At 38.7% G+C, this 18,687-nt stretch overlaps 1 protein-coding gene across 2 annotated transcripts in view; it reads left to right on the top strand.

Moving 5' to 3' along the window:
* OXCT1 (3-oxoacid CoA-transferase 1) overlaps nt 1–18,687 on the top strand; it is a 122,106-nt gene that overhangs the window by 41,373 nt on the left and 62,046 nt on the right. For both annotated transcript variants that reach the window (XM_013051519.2, XM_004737952.3), the window contains exon 8: nt 18,160–18,267. In XM_013051519.2, coding sequence (XP_012906973.1) covers nt 18,160–18,267 — 108 coding nt within the window. The remainder of the gene's footprint in view (nt 1–18,159; nt 18,268–18,687) is intronic.

The raw sequence follows: 18,687 nt of genomic DNA, 5'->3' as shown, positions 1-18,687 counted from the left end.
GAGAGCCTTCACATTTGGGGAGCTACAATGGTTTTCCTCCAATGAGAATGAGGTGGATTAGTGTTATACAATGGTCCGATTCTAAGAAATTTTAGGATTCTATATAATAACTATTGGCAATGATTATTTACTTAAAAACTACAGACGGCCCCCCCTCCCCATCCATAGCTTTACTCTGCACAGCTTCGGTTACCTGTGGTTTGTTGCCGTCTAGAAGAAGGTGACCCACCTTCTGACGGTCAGTAGTAGCCTAATGCTACATCAAAATGCCTACATCATTCACCTCACTTCATGCTATCATGCAGGGGGTGACTATAGTACAATATTTTGAGAGAGAGAGAGACCATATATACATAACATTTATTACAGCATAGTATTATACTTCTATTTGATTATTAATTGTTATTAATCTCCTACTATGCCTAATTTAGAAATTAAACTTTATCATGGTAAGCATGTATAGAAATATACATGTATATAGGGTTTGGTACTGTCTGTAGTTCAGGCATCCACTGGGATTTTGGAACACATCCCTCACCACTGTGGTACTTCCGGTTTCTTGGCTGGCATCTGAGAAGCCTGGAAGTCACCAAGCCTGTCCTTACAATAAGAAAAAAACTGAACAAACTGAAAATCAGCAGTGTTTCTTATAGATTCATCAGGGAATTGAGGTTGCAAGGAAAACCATTGCCTCCAAAATGGGGACAAACAGGCTGATACAGAGAATCATAGCATACTGGAGGAGAAACCGAGGAGCAAAAATCTCTCTGGGAACCAACACTCGGGTAGGAAACCCTAAACTAACTGATGAATTGCTGGAGGCTCAGTGTGGACAAGCCTGAGAGTTAAAAACTCTGAGGTGGCCACATCTTGGGTGAGGTAGGGCGTACTTGCCTGGGTTTTACCTCCAGGATTTCTAGCAGATTCTTGCAATAAACATTGGAGAAAAATCTTATGCTTCTCGCAGGAGGAGGGGGAAGTAGCCATTTTGAAATAGACCTAGAGTATTCTCATTATCTTCTTCTTGACAAGGCCTGCTTTCAAGAGGAACATTTTCACTAGAGCCTAACTGACCTGGGGAAAAGGAAATACCCAACTCCAGTTCTCTCTAGCCTTCCAGGTATGGGAAGGGGAATGACCAACCCTGCCCCCCTTTCATCTTCCTGTCTCTCTTAAGGAGAGAGAAACCACAAAATTGAGAGTCACTAGTGAAGGTCACACTAGTTGGGGGCAAAGTCTCACTAGAAGGCAGACCTAGTCACAAAACTGTGGATGCTTCCCTGGCTTCCCTACCTTCACAGTAGCTCCCACACAGTAGAGTTCCTATATTATGATAGGGAAATACAACAGAAAGATCTTCCTACCTCGGACCTTATTTTAGAAGCAGTCTCTAGGGAAATCTAGAGACAACAGAGGACACAAAAAAACAAGGACATCACAGAAAAATTTAGCCTCTGACACCTACAGCGACAGCAAACAGTAAATACAACCTGAACGCCGGCTCACCATAAGGGCCTGTTTACCTCAGGTTCATTTACCCAGTACATCGTGTCTGGCTTTCAACAAAAATTTTAAAGCATCCTAAAGGCAAACAACACTGTTTGAAGAGGAGAACCCACTTTTACTATAAAGACAGAGAGATTAAAAGTGAAGGGGTAGAGAAAGAAATTCCATGCTAACACTAATCAGTCACAATAACCGTGGAGTAGCTGTATTCCCCTTGGACAAGCAGATTATCAGGAGTAGAGAGACATTCCATGATGACAAAGGGACCAAGTCTTTATGAAAACATAACAATCCTCAGTGAGCGTGCAGTGGCAGTTGGTTTTTGTTCCTGATATTTCCCCCTATATTCCCAGTACTCGCCTCGTCTTGACGTCTAGAGATACCAGCACTAGCTGCCCATGCCATCTTTTAGCTCTTTGGACCCCGGCTCTGTGAAGCCCCTTTCCCAAGCACCAGTTCTAGTCACTGCTTTTGTTTCCTCTTGGACTTACTAAATTGGTGTCACCTCCATGCTTTTTTGCCTTTTCAGATCTCTACTTTCTTATTTAAATTCGCTTTATTAAAATAACTGACAAAAATTAACTCAAAGTGGAGCACAGGCCTCAATATAAAATGCAAAATTAAAAAACTCCTTGACTATAACTAAGAGAATACCTAGGTGACCTTGGGTTTGGCAGTGTCTTTTTAGATACAACACCGAAAACAATCCATGGCCAAAGATCTGTATAAACACCTCAGCAAAGACAGTATACATATGGCAAATAAGCAACATCATATGTCTTTAGAGAATTTCAGATTCAAACAATGAGATAGAACTATCCCCTTATTAGAGTGGCTAAAATCCCAAACAGTGACAACACCAAATTCTAGAGAGAATGAAAATATGGGAATGTTCCTTCATTGCTGGTAAGAATGCAAAATGTAAAACTGCTTTTAAAGACAAGTTGGCATTTTCTAGCAAAACTAAACATGCTCTTAACGTGTAATTCAGCAACTGCACTGCTTGGTACTAACCCACTCTGCTGCTTGTAACCCTTTCTGAAAGATTAATAAATTGCTTGTTTTTTGTTTGTTTCCCTATAGATTGTATTGTGAGCTTGTTTCATGCTCTCAGTCTGAGCCATAGTTGAATTTGGTATTTGCTTTCTTGTAATTTTTCTTCCAATATCCAAGTACCACTTTCCAGGTATTGTGTGCAGACTTTTACAAGGAAATAAAAGTTTTATTCTTAAAAGAGGTTACTGCACATGTGACCACGTAGAGATAAAAACACTTCACTTAAATAGGGGATGTGGATAGTTGGCTAGAAATCCATTCTAGGTGCATGTTGAGTCAAGTTTGAAGCTTACCAAAACAACAAGTCCGAGTTGTTTGGGAATATAGTAAAAAACATGACTGTTAAGTTCACAGATGAGAGGGATCTGCTCTGTATAATACAGAAATTATTTTAGTCTCAGAATCTAGCTGATGAGATAGGGCTCACCTAGAAATTAGAAGTATTTAGAGCAATGTGTGCTAAATTTAATGGTAAAGGTAGCAATTGCTATGGGATCCTGCCTGCTGTTGTGGGCTGTGGGTTTGTACCTCTAACCTCACAGGACCCCTATCTATTTCTTGGCCTTGTTTCTGCAGCTATTTATAGTGGTGTGTTGTGAAAGGGGGCCAGAACTCCAGGCATTTGATACCCTTCCTCTTGGCTCACAGATCTAAGGATATTTGGGTGGGGATGGGCCACCAAATGGGCCTCCATTTGGGTGGAGATACTTTTTACCTGGAACCAAGGGCTTCAAAGGAACAATAGAATTGATTATCTCTTGGCTTGATTTCTTTAATTCCTGTTTCTATATATTATAAAATTATGACCATATTATATATATATATATATATATTTCACTACATAAAACATTAAGAATGTTTTTGCATGTTATTAAATATTCCCTCAAAAAAGGCTATTTCAATAACTGATACACAAATTTATATTATCAAATCTCTGTTGTTGGACTTGTTAGATGAGGCTAGATGTTATTTTCCATCTTTCCCTTTTACTGACAGTGCTTTAGTGAGTATTCTTGTTTCTGGGCCTGTCTGATTATTTTCTTTAACAAAATTCCTAGAAGTGGATTTTTTGGGGGTGCATGTATCAACATTTTACAAACTTTGGATAAATATTGCTAAATTATTCTCTAGGAAGGTAATTTCAGTTATCCTGTAGTGATATATTTAAGTGTCACTTTTGAACCATTCTTGACAACATGGATATTATACTTAAAATTATTTTGATGATTTGCTGTGTAAAAAATGCTGTCCTATGATTTTAGTTTATTTATCTTTGATGACAAGGGAAGTTGAATATTTGTTGGTTATTTATTTTTCTTTTGTGATTTTAGGTGTTATAGGTATTACTGTCTTTTTTTTTTTTTTTAAAGATTTTATTTATTTATTTGACAGATCACAGGTAGGCAGGGCGAGTGGGGGTGGGGAAGCAGGCTTCCTGCTGGGCAGAGCAGGGCTCAATCCCTGGACCCTGAGACCATGACCAAAGGCAGAGACTTAACCCGCTGAGTCACCCAGATGCCCCACTATCCTTCTTTTAGTGGGAATGTCTTTAGTATTTCATTCCCAGGTTCTAGAGTCTCCCACTTAGATGAAGAATTGTATGAGGGACGAAAGGGAAGTGCAGGATTGTGGTTCATGTGTGATCTGAAGCTAGGCTCTGTGGGTTTGGACCCAACTTCCTGGGGGTATCTTCCTAGCTGCTCCACCCTGGGAAAGAACTGGATTGGCTCTGGCTAGTAAACTAGAAAAGGAAGAGTATCTTGAACCCATAGCAGTAATTTAGTTATGGAACTACAATGGCTAAGGCTCTCAGAGAGACATAACTGAGGCTGGCAGCTATACCCACAGAACGAACCCATTCCTAAAATAAGGTATGAGTCAGGTGCTCTGTTGATACACAGTTTGGAGACAGCTCTCTAAAACTTATGGTCATGATTTCCCACAAAATCCTCTCACTGCAAATGAGGACATAGATTCTATTGAGAAAGGGAGAGCAGGAAAAGGCCAGAGGGAATTTCTAACATAATACAATGATTTTGGAATCTTTACCTGTGATATTCTCTCCTAAAGGTTATTGAGTAGTAAGGCACAGTATGACTGGTATGAATTGAGGGGATACTCTCTCACAAAACTGTCTTATTGCAAAAAAGGACAAAGATTCCTTTTACTAATTTTTTCTCCTTTAGTTTACCTAACAACTTTTGACCTACTTCTTGATTTATTCCATGTTGGTGTTGAGAATTTAGCGTGTGATTTTAAAGTCACTCCTATTAAAATAATAGTGGCTTTCCTCACTCCTTCCAGAGACCTTGTCAAAAAATGTTATTTTTTCTACTTCAAATATAGATCTCATCTACAAATACTGAAGTGATAATTAGGGCTTATGCAAGATTGTTTCATTTTAAAAATTAGCTGCTTTTTTTTTTTTTAGGAGTTACTCTCTAAATATTTCTTGTTCAAGAGTATAGCTTAAAAAAGAAGACATTTTAAAGTCATGGCTTACATAAATGATTTAAGTAAGACATGTGTGAGAGGAAAAGTGATCAGCATTACTTATTGACCCCTTTTGTGTTACTGGTTATATTTCTTATAAACACATTTCAGGATGTATCATTATTATAATTTTAGCACATAGCATATGGCAGCCTTCTAAAATTAGACTATATCCAGATTTCCCAGTGGCCTTTCACTAGGCCCCTAGAAAATCCAGCTGCACAACCAAAAATTAATAAAAGTGAGAGGATGTAATTGCCAAGTTGTTAAAAATTTCTTTTCTGGAGAGAAGCCACAGTAATCAAAAGAAACTGCCCTAGCAGTATAAGAAGTTCAGGTGAACTCTCATGTAAGTTTTTTGAAATATGAATGAAATCACATTTCTTTTTTGTTCAGGATAGCTGTTCGCATTTCTGATAGCTTTTCCAAAATTAGGCTTTTCATTTCATAAAATAAAATTTTCAGACTTCTTTCTGCTGCTCCTGTTCCTGCATGCTGTCTCTTCACATTCCCCCACATCACAGTCTTTCCTGATCCCAGGACTTCGCTCTTGCATTTCTTCTGCCTGAAATGCCCTCCCCACCCTTCTTTCTGTGGTTCATTTCTGCCTTCCCGGGGGAGCTTTCCCTCTGTGACAGCATTTATCACCAGGCATACTGGGATTTGCTGTTTACCTCTCTCCTTCTTTTGATGGGGAACACCTTGTGGGACCTTGTCCTACTCATCTTTGTATCCTCAGCATCTGGCCCAATGCCTGGCACATAATAGAGGCTCATTAAATGAGGTTAGCATCACTGAGCCAGTGATTTTAAAATATAAGCATTGCTTTGCAGGCTTAGAAATGTTCTACCCATTCTACTTGATTGGCATCATTATCCTGCTGTGGTCTAAGGAAGCAAAAATGCCTTATCCTCAGTGGTTCTTCCTGACAGCTTTATATTTGAGGCCTTTGTCAGGCCCTGAATTGAGAGACTTGATAATCTGCTGCCAGCTGTTCTGTAATTCCTTTCCTTTTTACTGTGACTAGCTTCCTCTGACTTCCCTGGGATCATTTTATCTCAAGGTGTGCCTTTTAATGCTGGCTGGAATAGATAGTGTGTCTCATTCGGTAGGCTTTTCTTAGCAGTTAAAGTAGAACAAAAACAATGGTAGTTAACTACATAGGTAGAGGGTTATCCATTGGTGGCAAATAAACTGGCCTTGTCAATGCAACTGCCTGTTTACCCAGGTGAGCGTTGGCCTAGCAAACATGGAAGTCCAAAGGAGTATCGAAGGTAACTAAGTGGCGCAGAGTTAAAATCATGTGTTGCATTTAACAAAGTACACCCAGTAAGAGGGGAATGATTTAGTATTCAACAACCTGGAGTAATGAAAAAGATACATTAATTTGCATACTTTAAGGTCTTTTTATTAGCACATCTGAGAACTAATATAGACTTACAGCATGTAAGGACTGGAATTCTTCCCTCATACAATTCTTCATCTAAGTGGGAGACTCTAGAACCTGGGAATGAAATACTCAACTTCCTGTTACCCTGCAATTGCACTACTGGGTATTTACCCCAGAGATACAGATGGAGTGAAAAGAAGGGCCATCTGTACCCCAATGTGTATAGCAGCAATGGCTGCAGTCGCCAAACTGTGGAAAGAGCTGAGATGCCCTTCAACAGAAGAATGGATAAAGAAGATATGGTCCATATATACAATGGAATATTACGCCTCCATCAGAAAGGAGGAATACCCAACTTTTGTATCAACATGGACGGGACTGGAGGAGATTATGCTTAGTGAAATAAGTCAAGCAGAGAGAGTCAATTATCATATGGTTTCACTTACTTGTGGAGCATAAGGAATAACATGGAGGACATTAGGAGGAGGAAAGGAAAAGTGAATTGGGGTAAATCAGAGGGAGAGACAAACTGTGAGAGACTGTGGACTCTGAGAAACAAACTGAGGGTTTTGGAGGTGAGAGAGGTGGCAGGTTGGGTGAGCCTGGTGGTGGGTATTATGGAGGACACGTATTGCATGGAGCACAGGGTATGGTGCATGAACAATGAATCTCGGAACACTGAAAGAATAAAATTAAATTAAAAAAGAAAAACCTCAACTTCCACAGTTTAGAGATGAAATGACTTTAAGTGGTTCACATAAGAACACAGTGCTAGGTGACATTAGGATTAAAACCAGAATCTTCATCTTATTACCCCAAATCCAGTACTCAGTCGTCCTCTGTTGTCTCATTTTTTAAGTGTAGGAGAAGTGGATAAAATAGATGCCATTAGAATCATATGGTCAGAATCACTCTCTTACAAGTATTGGCATCAACAAATTACTGTTTACCATCAACCGTAGCCACTTACCTTTACTGGGGGAAATTCTGTCTAAAAGATCAGGGTGCTTCTCTTAATTATCATTTTAACTTTTCAAATATGGCATTGAGTTTCAGAGATGAGCTGTATATGCCAAAAGGACATTTTAGGTTTGGGAGTTCATCAGCTTTATTCACCGTAGGTTTTTCAGTGATTGCTGTGAACGATGGCCTCAGAGGCAGGACTGGCTCTCCTTTCCCTGATGATAACTAAAGGCTGAAATTCTTTGTGGGGGGGGGGGAGAAGGAACAAAGTGATGCCAGCTGTAAAATCGACTCTGTGTACCTGCTGTTTGTATGGAGGGAATGGCCATTTGCTTGTTCTTACTGTTAACATCATGGCTGAGAAGGTGATAAATATGTTTGAATTTCCTTAGGACTTAAAGATCTAGTTTCGGGAATTCTACTCTGAGGGTGGGAAGGGTATGTTGTCTTGAAGTTTATTTATTTTTGCATATTTGTCTACCTTTTTTTTTTTTTAAGGTTTTATTTATTTATTAGAGGGAGGACAAGAACAAGGGAGAAAACAAGCAGAGGGAGCAGCAGAGGGAGACAAAGGAGCAGACTCTCTGCCAAGCGGGGAGCCCGATGTGCGGCTATATTCCAGGACCCTGAGATGACCTGAGCTGAAGGTTCAGCTGAAGGCTCATAACTGAGCCACCCGGGCACCTCTTTAAAAAAGAAAAACAAAAAAAGAGGGAGAAGCAGGCTCCCCATTGAGCAGGGAGCCAATGTGGGACTCGATCCCTGGGATCAGGACCCAAGCTGAAGGCAGATGCTCAACCATCTGAGCCACCCAGGTGCCCTACCTAGGCGATTCTTATGTCTACCTTTCTTATACTAAATCAGGGGAAAAGAAACATGGCATTTAATGGTTTTTTTTTTAAGATTTTATTTATTTGACAGAGATCACAAGTAGGCAGAGAGGCAGGCAGAGAGAGGGGGCGGGAGGCAGGCTCCCCGCTGAGCAGAGAGCCCAATGTGGGACTCGATCCCAGGACCCTGAAATCATGACCTGAGCTGAAGGCCGAGGCTTAACCCACTGTGCCACCCAGGCAGCCCCGGCATTTAATGTTCTTAATGAAATAAATAGGATGCCACTTTGCTTACTGCTTTATAGAATAAAAACATATAGAGAACATTTAAAAGGTGAAATGAAAAACGAAAGCTCTTGTTCTCTCCCACATGGTGAAGGATTTTAAATTTAAATTATCGAGTCATTCACAAGGGGAACACTAGTTGCAGTCTCTGTTAGATTAAGCAATCATGAACTGTGTTCCAGAAATGCTAGTTTAACCCAATTCTGTTTTGCAGTTTACATGTTAAATACTGGGTTCTTACATTGCAAAAAGCTCCAAGGATGATTAGCAGCCCCAAATGGAAGGAAACAGTTTTAAAAAGAGTAACCAACCTTTCAAAGTTTTAGTTGACATTACTAATAGGCAGTTTTTTGCTGGCTGTAAAAACTGAACACAGACTTTCTTCCACTTCCTATTTCTCCATAACTCTCTTCAGTGAAAAATGTTCCCAGCTTAATTCTTTTAATTATATCATGTCTCCCTGTTTTCCTTGGGGTATGTGATAATGGTGTAGTTTTTTCCCTTAGTATTGTAGATAAGACTGGTGCTTTGAATGAATGTGTTAGAAGTGTTTTAATTCCTTTGGGTGGATGTGCTCCTTTTAATTACTTCTCTGGATTAGCTATAGCCCTAATAAAATTTCCTTTTAGAAAAAGATATGACAAATAAAATGTGGATATTTATAATACTGCCTGAATGTTATTAAATCACGTACTTAGTGAAGATTGACATTTTTTGGTCAAACTAAAAAAATGCTAGCAAAAAACCCAGCATGGACTAGACTGTTTGGATATAGTATTAGAGTACATGGAAATGAAAATAATACTTAGACGGCTTTCAATTTGTTTTTATTATTTTTTTTAAAGATGTACTCATTTTAGAGAGAGGAGAGAGAGCATGAGTGGGAGGGGCAGAGGGAGAGGGAGAGAGAATCTCAAGCAAACTGTGCACTGAGCATGCGGCCCAACGTGGGATCCAATCCCACAACTCCGAGATCATGACCTAAGCTGAAACCAAGAGTCAGACACTTAACTGACTGCACCAGGCAGGTGTCCCACTTTAAAATTTGTTTCTAAAATACAGTCTCTCTATTATAAAAACTACTGGGGTAGTCCATGAAGTAATATTATTCCTACTTTTTTTTTTTTTGGATGAATACAGTCTATTAATTTTGTGGCTAATCATAGTTTTAGTAAATTAAGCAATTAAGCTATTTTTTAGGTAAGGCTTTCTTTCTTTCTTTCTTTCTTTTAAAGGATTTTATTTATTTATTTAACATGGAGAAAGCAAGAGTTGGGGGAGAGAGTAGCAAAGGGAGAGGCAGATGCCCCACTGAGCAAGGAGCCTGATGCGGGCTCGATCCCAGGACCCTGGAATCATGACCCGAGCTGAAGGCAGATGCTTAACTTACTGAGCCACTCAGGTACCCCAGGCTTTTCTTTTAATGAGCTCAAATGGCTTCATCCGTTTTCCTTCTCATCCGTGTTTGAGATGAGACATTGTAGAGTGGAAGGATAGTTTTTGTTTTGTAACGAGGAACATGAGGTTTAAGGTGTTTATCCTGAATTCTAAGGCAGCACAGCAAAGGGAGAAAGGAAGATTTTTCTGGAATTTTTGGATGTTTCTGTCACATGTAGTCTTTGTGCTGGTGCTCAGTCAAACACTTTTATATTTCCTCTTCAAAAAATTATTAGACAGGTATTACTTTGCAATATTTGTTTCCTGTTGAATTTCATTCTGTTAATATTCGCCCATTTTATTTTCCTAACCAATAGAGACCAGATGGTAGCCAGCCAACCTGCCTGCCTGCCTGCCTGCCTTCCTTTCTTTCTTTTTAAGATATTATTATTTGCCAGAGAGAGCACAAGCAGGGGGAGCAGCAGGCTGAGGGAGAGAAAGTAGCAGGCTCCTGGCTGAGCAAGGAGTCTAGTGTGGGGCTCAGTCCCAGGACCCTGGGATCATGACCTGAGCCAAAGGCAGACACTTAGCTGACTGGGCCACCATGGGATCCCCAAATGGCAGTATATTTATCTTATCAGTGTCAGCTCTTTTTTTCTGGCCTTGTATCATTCTCCAGTCTGATACATGCACTGTTTAATTTTTACCTATTTTGTTCCAGAGATGATGTAAGGTAGCTTACAAGACATGGAATATATACAAAACAACATCATTTTAAAGTAGGGCTGTAAGAAGAAAGAAAAGCAAGGGCAGGGCTTTAAAATGGAGCTGGAATTTGACTAAAAAAATCATACTGTCCTGGCAAACATGAGTGGGCACAAGATGTCAAGAAAAAGTGGAAGACTGATGTAGTTGGTAGTACATATCATGTAAAGGAAACTAATGATCAGATCAGGTGAAGTACAACTATTCTTTGTATTAAAATTAGGCAGAATTTGATCTTGGCACCTCTTTTTTATTGCACGAATGAACTTATTTGATTTTGAGGAGAAAGAAACTGGCCCTTTGTAACAATGGTATAAGGATATTGCCTTGCTCCAGGGGCAGACTCATCTTGGAACATTAAAAGGATATTTGGACTCCTTGAATACTATTTTTGTCCCTCAAACTTTTGATGAATACTTGGGGGGTCATGAGCCTGAAATTGTCTTCTCTGACAGAGAAGGAAATGTATCTGTTCAGAATTGCCCATTGCACACAGACCCTTTCCTCTGAACCACAGTGGACTCAGAATGTGTTCTCTGTCTTCATTTAAGGCCTTGATAAAGGTGTTTAACAGGATAGGACCAAAGATCTCACCCACCAGAGGGGGCTTTTCTAATCCGAGTTCTGGCTGAGGCTGAAGAATAGGGAGGTTTTGTTATGGACCAAACCCCTGAAATCTCATGAAGGATTTTATATATTGGGAGATTCTTTTGGATGTAGCTTTCATGGGATTTGTGAAGAACTACACATTTCCTCCTAGGTTAAAAAGCACAGTATTAGAGACTTCTAAGGGTCTGTCAAGCCATGAAGTACTTCTGTGATTTCTTCAAGTACTTATCTACCTATCTGCACATCATAGCAGACTTCCTGACTGTTTCCTTCATTGCTGTATCTAGTAGGTGCTTAATCTGTATTGGCTGAATATAAGTGAATGTATCCAAGGCACATTTCCCTGTTGAATCTGTACAGCGTTCATGAGGAACTTGGTCAGGTTCTTTGCGAAAATTACTGTTTTTCTGATGGCTTACCAGGTGCTAGCCTGATCTGCAGATTAATGCGGTCCATTCTGCATGGTGTGGTCTAGGGGAGGCTTGTCCTAGTACCTCCCAATATTCTATTCTCTGTTTCATGAGACATGTTTCATGTTTTATAAGCTCTCTGTTTAATAACCCATTTAGAGTACTGTTGTGAACCAAGCCCTATTTTAAAGAGGAGTCTATTTCCTTCTCTCTGTCTTTCAACGCCGCTACCATTTTTCACTTGACTGTAATTCTATGACCGTATTTTCAGGCTCTTTAAAAATCCTGGGATATCATTTTGTCTAGGGCCTAGTATTAGTTCAGAGAATCTATCTCTCCTTGGAATTCAGTTCCTCCTTAGCCATATTAGTACTGCCCTTTCCTTCTTGCTGATGGGGGAGTCAGGAGCAAAATGGAATTGAACTTTCTGTCCTGTCTCAAGCATGCTGATTACCATTTCTAAATTCTTCATCTGCAACAGCAAAATCACCCAAGAGACCACTCTCTCCTTAACTGTAGCATTTTTGGTTATGACTCATCTCATTTCAGTTTTATACCTTATGACATACCTCTGAAGGCTTCATGTGACTCCCATTTGTCCTAGATCATACTTGTCTCTCTTCTGTGGGAGCCCTTGTGAGATATGCAGAACCACATAGCCATCACGTTATACCTCTTACACTCTTCTTTGTGTGCTGTTCTCTTCATCATCAAGGTGGTCCGTTTTCCTCTCTTCAGAATGAAAAAGTCTCTTAAGCTTGTCATTTAGGGTTCCTAACCACTTGATCCTGCTTCTTTTTTTCTCAACTTTTTGAAATCTGCTTTTCTTCAAAGACCAGGATACATCTCTATGTTAATGTCCAGGATGCAGTTCCTGTTTTTTTTTTTACAAATTCCAGTTTCACGTTGTCATTTTCTCTCAAGGTTTCCATCATTTCTACTTTACCAACTTTATCCTTATTGGTTAAAAGTCCAGAATCAGGATTTCTCTCACGTTTTCCTTCTGAAATACAGAACTTATCAGAAGGCAATACAGAATTTATCAGAGGAATATGGTGAACAGAAGATGTTCAGATAATTAGGCTTCTCATGATATGACTGTCGTATTTCTGAGCAGTGCTGACATTCTATTAAAAATATGTCCTCTGCATCTTTAGTTTGGTGAGCACTGATTATGTGGCCACCACTGTGATGTTCTTTCGCCTCTTAAACTCACGTTGAATATACTTCACCATGTTTCATCACTAGGTCTGTGGCTTTCCGGGCATGCATATTTTTCTTGAAATAGCTTGTTCTTCTGTCAGCTGGTTTTCACTGAACATTGTAGAATATCTATGGACCTGAGATCCAGTCAACGAAGTTTCAGTAATGACTGTGCAGTTATATTTATCAGTGTTGTTAAGGTTCCAAATTTCCTTAATAGCAACTCATCTTTTCAGTCTTTGTGCTTGTATGTATAGAATATCTAAGACCATACATAATTTGTTCCAGGACCTTTTAGCTTCCATGCCGTTGTAACTTATGTTTTTGTAGTAATCATATCATCCCTAGCAGGAAGCTTAATACAATATGCATCTTCTTGCTCCTTTGGAAAATTTTTTTCCCTTTTTTGGATTCTTAGGAAGGATACCCTGCATGCTACTGACCTCCTTTTACTCTACATTTTCTCATCTTACCATCCCGAGCGCCTCTGGCTTCTAACTTGCAACGTTTTCTGTTATTGCTCATGCTTCCCTCTTCCATTTTTCTGGTCTTCCACAGTTCTTCCTAATTTGGGGTCAGTATTTTTCATGATTGTAGATATTATTGCTTGTCGTTGTTGGCTTTTTTATTTCTTAGCAAAAGAAGAATGTTCATCCTAACCTGTTTTGAGAGTTAAAATGACTCAGGAAAAAAGCCTGCAGTGTGATTCTTCCCCAAACAGCCCTCACTTTGTATCACAGTGAGGTTTGCAGGGTTGGGCCCATTTTTTTGTGGCAATCACGGATTCAGGTTGTCACTAAAAATGAGATTAAAAAAAAAAAAAAAGTCACTGCCTTGCAGCTCCTATGTTCCCTTACCTGAGATATAAATAATGTTTGCCAAAGGAAAAAAAAAAAAACATTGTTGCCCAAGGATGAATTCTTATTCTTGTCTGAGCTTTAAAATAAAACTTTTCAGAATGATAAACTAAAAGGGGTACAGGGCAGAGAAAGCAACCTTTTAAAACGAAGTTCAAATCAATAATAATTAACATTTCCTAGCCTCTGTTTTCCTGCTAATGACTGAAGACAAGTACTAATTAGAGAAGCCTCAAGTGTCTGGGTTTCTAGATGAACCAGATGGTGCTGCATAAGAACTGTGCTTCGTGCCGGGGAGAACTCTTGGGTGTTCTTAGCTACCTGTCCTCCCTCTTGCTCTTGTCTGAGGATACCTAAATCTGCTCATTGCTTTGCACTGAGACTGCTTCTTTGTTCTTTATTTTCTGTCTCGCCCATTTCTGATGTCAGGAGGCGCCATGGTTAGTGAGTGCTCCTATGAGCGTTTATTTTTACTTTTTTCCTAACAAGCTCATTTTACTCCTCTTTTTCTTTTCAGGTTTCCTTTAGCTCTTAATGTTATCGCCTGATCTCACTAGACTGTCCCCCCCACCCCCACATTGATTCCCCCATACGGTTCTTTCCAAATCACACAAGAGCAGTAGAGAAGGTTTTGGTCCCTTCGGTAGCTTGCATTAAGATAGTTCTGCCTTTCCAGTTTTTTGAAACCCTTTTCACAGATTGTCTGAAAACATATGTTTTCTTCTTTTGGTTTGTACTTCAAATATTTTCTTCCTTTGCTATTAACTCTGCTAACCAACTCTGAGAAAGCTTTGATTTTTGTATAGAAGTTTTCAATACTGTCGAGTGTTGATGTTTGGACAAATGCTGCACATGCGTTTTCTACAATAGGAAAATCACTTCTATCAGGATGACAAAGTGTAGAACTGATGATATTTAACCAGATTCTTACTTTCCGTCAGAGTTCTTTTGTCAGGATACATTCTGTCACCTTATTTGTTGTGAAAGTCATGATGTCATTGTCCTTGTTTTTGTTTGTTTGTTTGTCTGTTGTAGAGTAAGATCCTACTTATTTATTTTTCACTTCAGTTAAAAAACAGAAATCATACTCTATTCATAGAGATTTTAAAATGACTTAGGTCCCATTGTTTTGACCCTATTTAAAAGCAATAATACTAAATTATGCTTTAGTATTATGCTTACAGCATCAATTAAGGTCCACTGAAAATTCCCTGTTCAATTTTTTGTAGAGACAGTGCTAATGTCCATGACACCACACAATGTTGTTTTTATGAAAATGTCCCTTTCAAAAATTCCCCATTTCTTTTATTGTCCTTGTTTAAAACAAAACAAAACAAACAACAAAAAAAAAACCAAAAAAACTGGTTTTTGGGGTTTTTTTGTTAAGATTTTATTTATTTATTTGAGAGAGAGGATGGGAGCAGGGTGAGAAGCAGAGGGAGAGACAGACTTCCTACTGAGCAGGGAGCTCGATGCAGGGCTCTGTCTTGAGACTCCGGGATCCTGATCCAAGCTGAAAGCAGCTGCTTAACTGACTGAGCTGAACCAAGTTCCCAAAAGAAACTGTCTTAATATGGTGTTTTAGGATAAAACTTCCTTTTCTGGAATCAGAAGACAATAGCAATTGGTTACCATCAGCATTTCTAGTCTAAGTAAGAAGGATTACTATCTTTTTTTCTTTTCCATTATGTTTCTTGTCCTTGCTGAAGGGCAAGGAGACCAATTAGGAAGCTGCAGTAGTAATTGAAGCAAGAGATAGGAGGGCCCTGACTTTTGGAACAGTATCAGGAGAATAATTCGCATTATCTTTAAAAAGCATAGGCAAAAGAGTTTCCTTAATTCATTTCATAAGGGTGTAAGTGCTTTTAGAGTTTAGAAACTGCAGCTTTTCTTTGAGTTCCTGTTTTCTTTTTAACATGTCCTTTTGGTACATGTATAACTGATTAAGGAATTTATGACGTCCTCCATTTCATGTAGTTTTCAGTTTGGGAAACTCCTTACTGTCTGCTGCATCTTAAAAAAAAAAAAAATCTAAGTTTTCATTGTAGAAGTAAAGTGAAAGAAAAATAACTTGTACTGTTACCCAGAGGCAATAATTATTAGCATTTCTGTGTTTCCTTTCAGTTTTTGTAAATGTAAAGATAATTGTGCCAAAGGGCATATCCTGTAAATACTTACTTGTACAAAATCTTGCATTTTTATGAAATGATAAATTATGATGTGTCATTAAGTATGATGAAAGCAAGGTCTTAGTCCTTCATGTGAATGTACCACATATATTTTACCATTACTCTACTGTGGATAACTTGGGTTGTTTCCAGCACATTATTTTACCAAATGCTGTGGCCAATGTTTTCATGAATAATGAGTCTTCATATATATCCTCAAGATAATGGGTTCATGTCTAAACAAATTTTTTTTAAGTCTGGACCTCTCTGAAGCTTTGAATTAAATAAGTATAAAAATATGAATGAACTCAAATGGCTACAAGTTCCAACTCCTTGAAGTAGTGATAATGCTTTGTGGCTCTGCATTTCCTATATCCATCTGCTCTTTACCTGGTCACCACCTTGAGTTGGAAATACCAGAGCACAGAGGTCCCTGTGGGAAGGATACGGATTCCAGTGGTGGGGAATCCTTTGTCCTCTCTAGAGCTAGATTCTCAGACAAATGGGGATATGCATCTCTACCCACTATTTCAAGTTTGTTGCCTGCATGTTTACTGACTCCGACTTGTAATTTTTGTTTTATTTTGGCTACAATCCTTCTAATTATCATTGAAGGTAGCTTTTATCTACCACATTCTATTTTATTTTTCCAGCTGTCTGGGAGCAGTGCATAGTAACAAAATGACTCTTGTATCCCCTGGTATTATTTCATTGGAGGAGGAGTATGGTGTGAGTGTACAGGGTAAAATAGCATAAAAAGTGCTACTTGACCTCAAAACTTCCAGAGAGTTCGGTTATTAGTGTGGGAGGCATGTTTACTACAACTCAGCTTGCACAAGTTAGTTCATTTAAGCAAATAGTTCTTTGCTTTGGATATGGCATATATTGAACTGAGCACCCAACATTCTTCAATATAATATTTTTTCTTGGCCCCAGAAAGGTAATTCTTTGACCCCAGCAACATTGACCTTAGTTTTTTGTTTGTTTGTTTTTAAGATTTTTTTTTAAATTTATTCGACAGAGAGAGAGAGAGAGAGATATCACAAGTAGCTAGAGAGACAGGCAGAAGCAGGCTCCACACCGAGCAGAGAGCCCAATGTGGGGCCTGACTCCAGGACCCCAGGACCATGACCTGAGCTGAAGGCAAAGGTTTTAACCCACTGAGTCACCCAGGCGCCCCAACCTTAGTTTTTCTTGATCATTGTTATTCTGAGGTTCTTTTTATATTGATGTAAAAATACTATTTTGTCTTTTTTTAATGAATTATAAAATAGCAGACTAACTTGGAGCTTTTCATACTGTTGTAAAATGCCCTTTTGCTCTATGAATGACTTTAATTCTAATTACATTGAGTATGTCTAGTTATTAGTTAGTATTTCCTTTTTGGATTTCCATATTGAAATTAAGATTTGTCTTTAAGTAAAATTATTTCAGCAATTGCAGTTCTATCACGATCCTAGGAAGCTAATAACAGAAATAATTAAAAACTGTTACAAATGGCATTTGTATCTATATTTAAAAAGCTTCAATTGACCAAGCAGATGTTGGTACAGATTTTTGTCTTTGATATGATAAATCTCCCATTAATTTTGAAAATCTGGGTTTAAGGGATGTGCTTTCAAGTTTTGAGCTGCAATTTGTGAAAGTTCAAGCAGCTGTACTGAGAAACCATTTGACAAATTTGTAACTGAGACTCTTTTAGGCAAAGACTAAGTTATGGAGCTTTGTGTTCTGTATGCCATGTTCAGACATAAGTATTTGAATTTCTTCTTTTTTTGAGGGTTGAGAAGTGTGTGTGTAATATATTGTCTCTCTTTGATATATGTGTGTGTGTGTGTGTGTGTGTGTGTGTATTATTTTTTCAAAGATCCATTGATTTGAGAGAGGAGAGAGGTAGAGAGAGAGAGCGTGAGCATGGGGGGAGGGGCAGAGGGAGAGAAGAGAGAGAATCCCGAGCAGATTCCCTGCCTAGTGTAGAGCTGGACGCTGGGCTCCATCTCACAACCTGGAGATCACAATCTGAGTTGAAATCAAGAGTTGGATGCTTAAGCAACTGAACCACCCAGGTGCACGCATATAGATATAGATATAGATATATAGATATAGATATATGTATACATACACACACACACACACATATATATATTTACTTTGTATATATAATCTAAATTGGAGGTAGCAATAAATATACTTCACTTTTCTAAGAATTAAGCTCTCAGTATTTAATTTTTTTTTTTTTTGGCCTAGGTTGAAGAAATTGTGGATATTGGATCATTTGCCCCAGAAGACATCCATATTCCTAAGATCTATGTACATCGCCTTATAAAGGGAGAAAAATATGAGAAAAGAATTGAGGTACTTGACTTAGCTTCTTCGTTAGGAGTTATAAATCCGATTAACAGAGATATGTGCCCCTGGAGCAATTCCAGATGATAAGGAATTAGAACTGAATGGAAAGTCTTGCTTTGGATCTTAGTAGGAGTCTCATGTGTCCATCCTAAGGGAACATGATCATCTATGTTATTGTCCAGTCCAACAGTGATTTGTGTTTACCAAATATATCACCAAGTTATGTGACATCTCTGGGCTGTTTTCAGGCTTCTGTAACTGTCTTAATTTATAATGCATAGTTTTGACTGGCTGTCCTAGGGTAGAGAAGGTTTTAGCCCTGCTGGACTTAATGTTTGATTATTCAGAAATGTCTATCTTAGAATTGCTTTGCACTTTATAAAGTCCAGAATGTCATTCCCTTTAGCATCAGGCTCTGGGCAGCTG

This window comes from Mustela putorius, unplaced genomic scaffold (assembly GCF_011764305.1).
Source record: "Mustela putorius furo isolate JIRA1106 unplaced genomic scaffold, ASM1176430v1.1 tig00000407_pilon_pilon_pilon, whole genome shotgun sequence".
NCBI classification, from domain to species: Eukaryota; Metazoa; Chordata; class Mammalia; order Carnivora; family Mustelidae; genus Mustela; species Mustela putorius.
The sequence above is the reverse complement of the archived record's forward strand: the minus strand, read 5'-3'. Positions and strand labels throughout refer to the sequence as shown.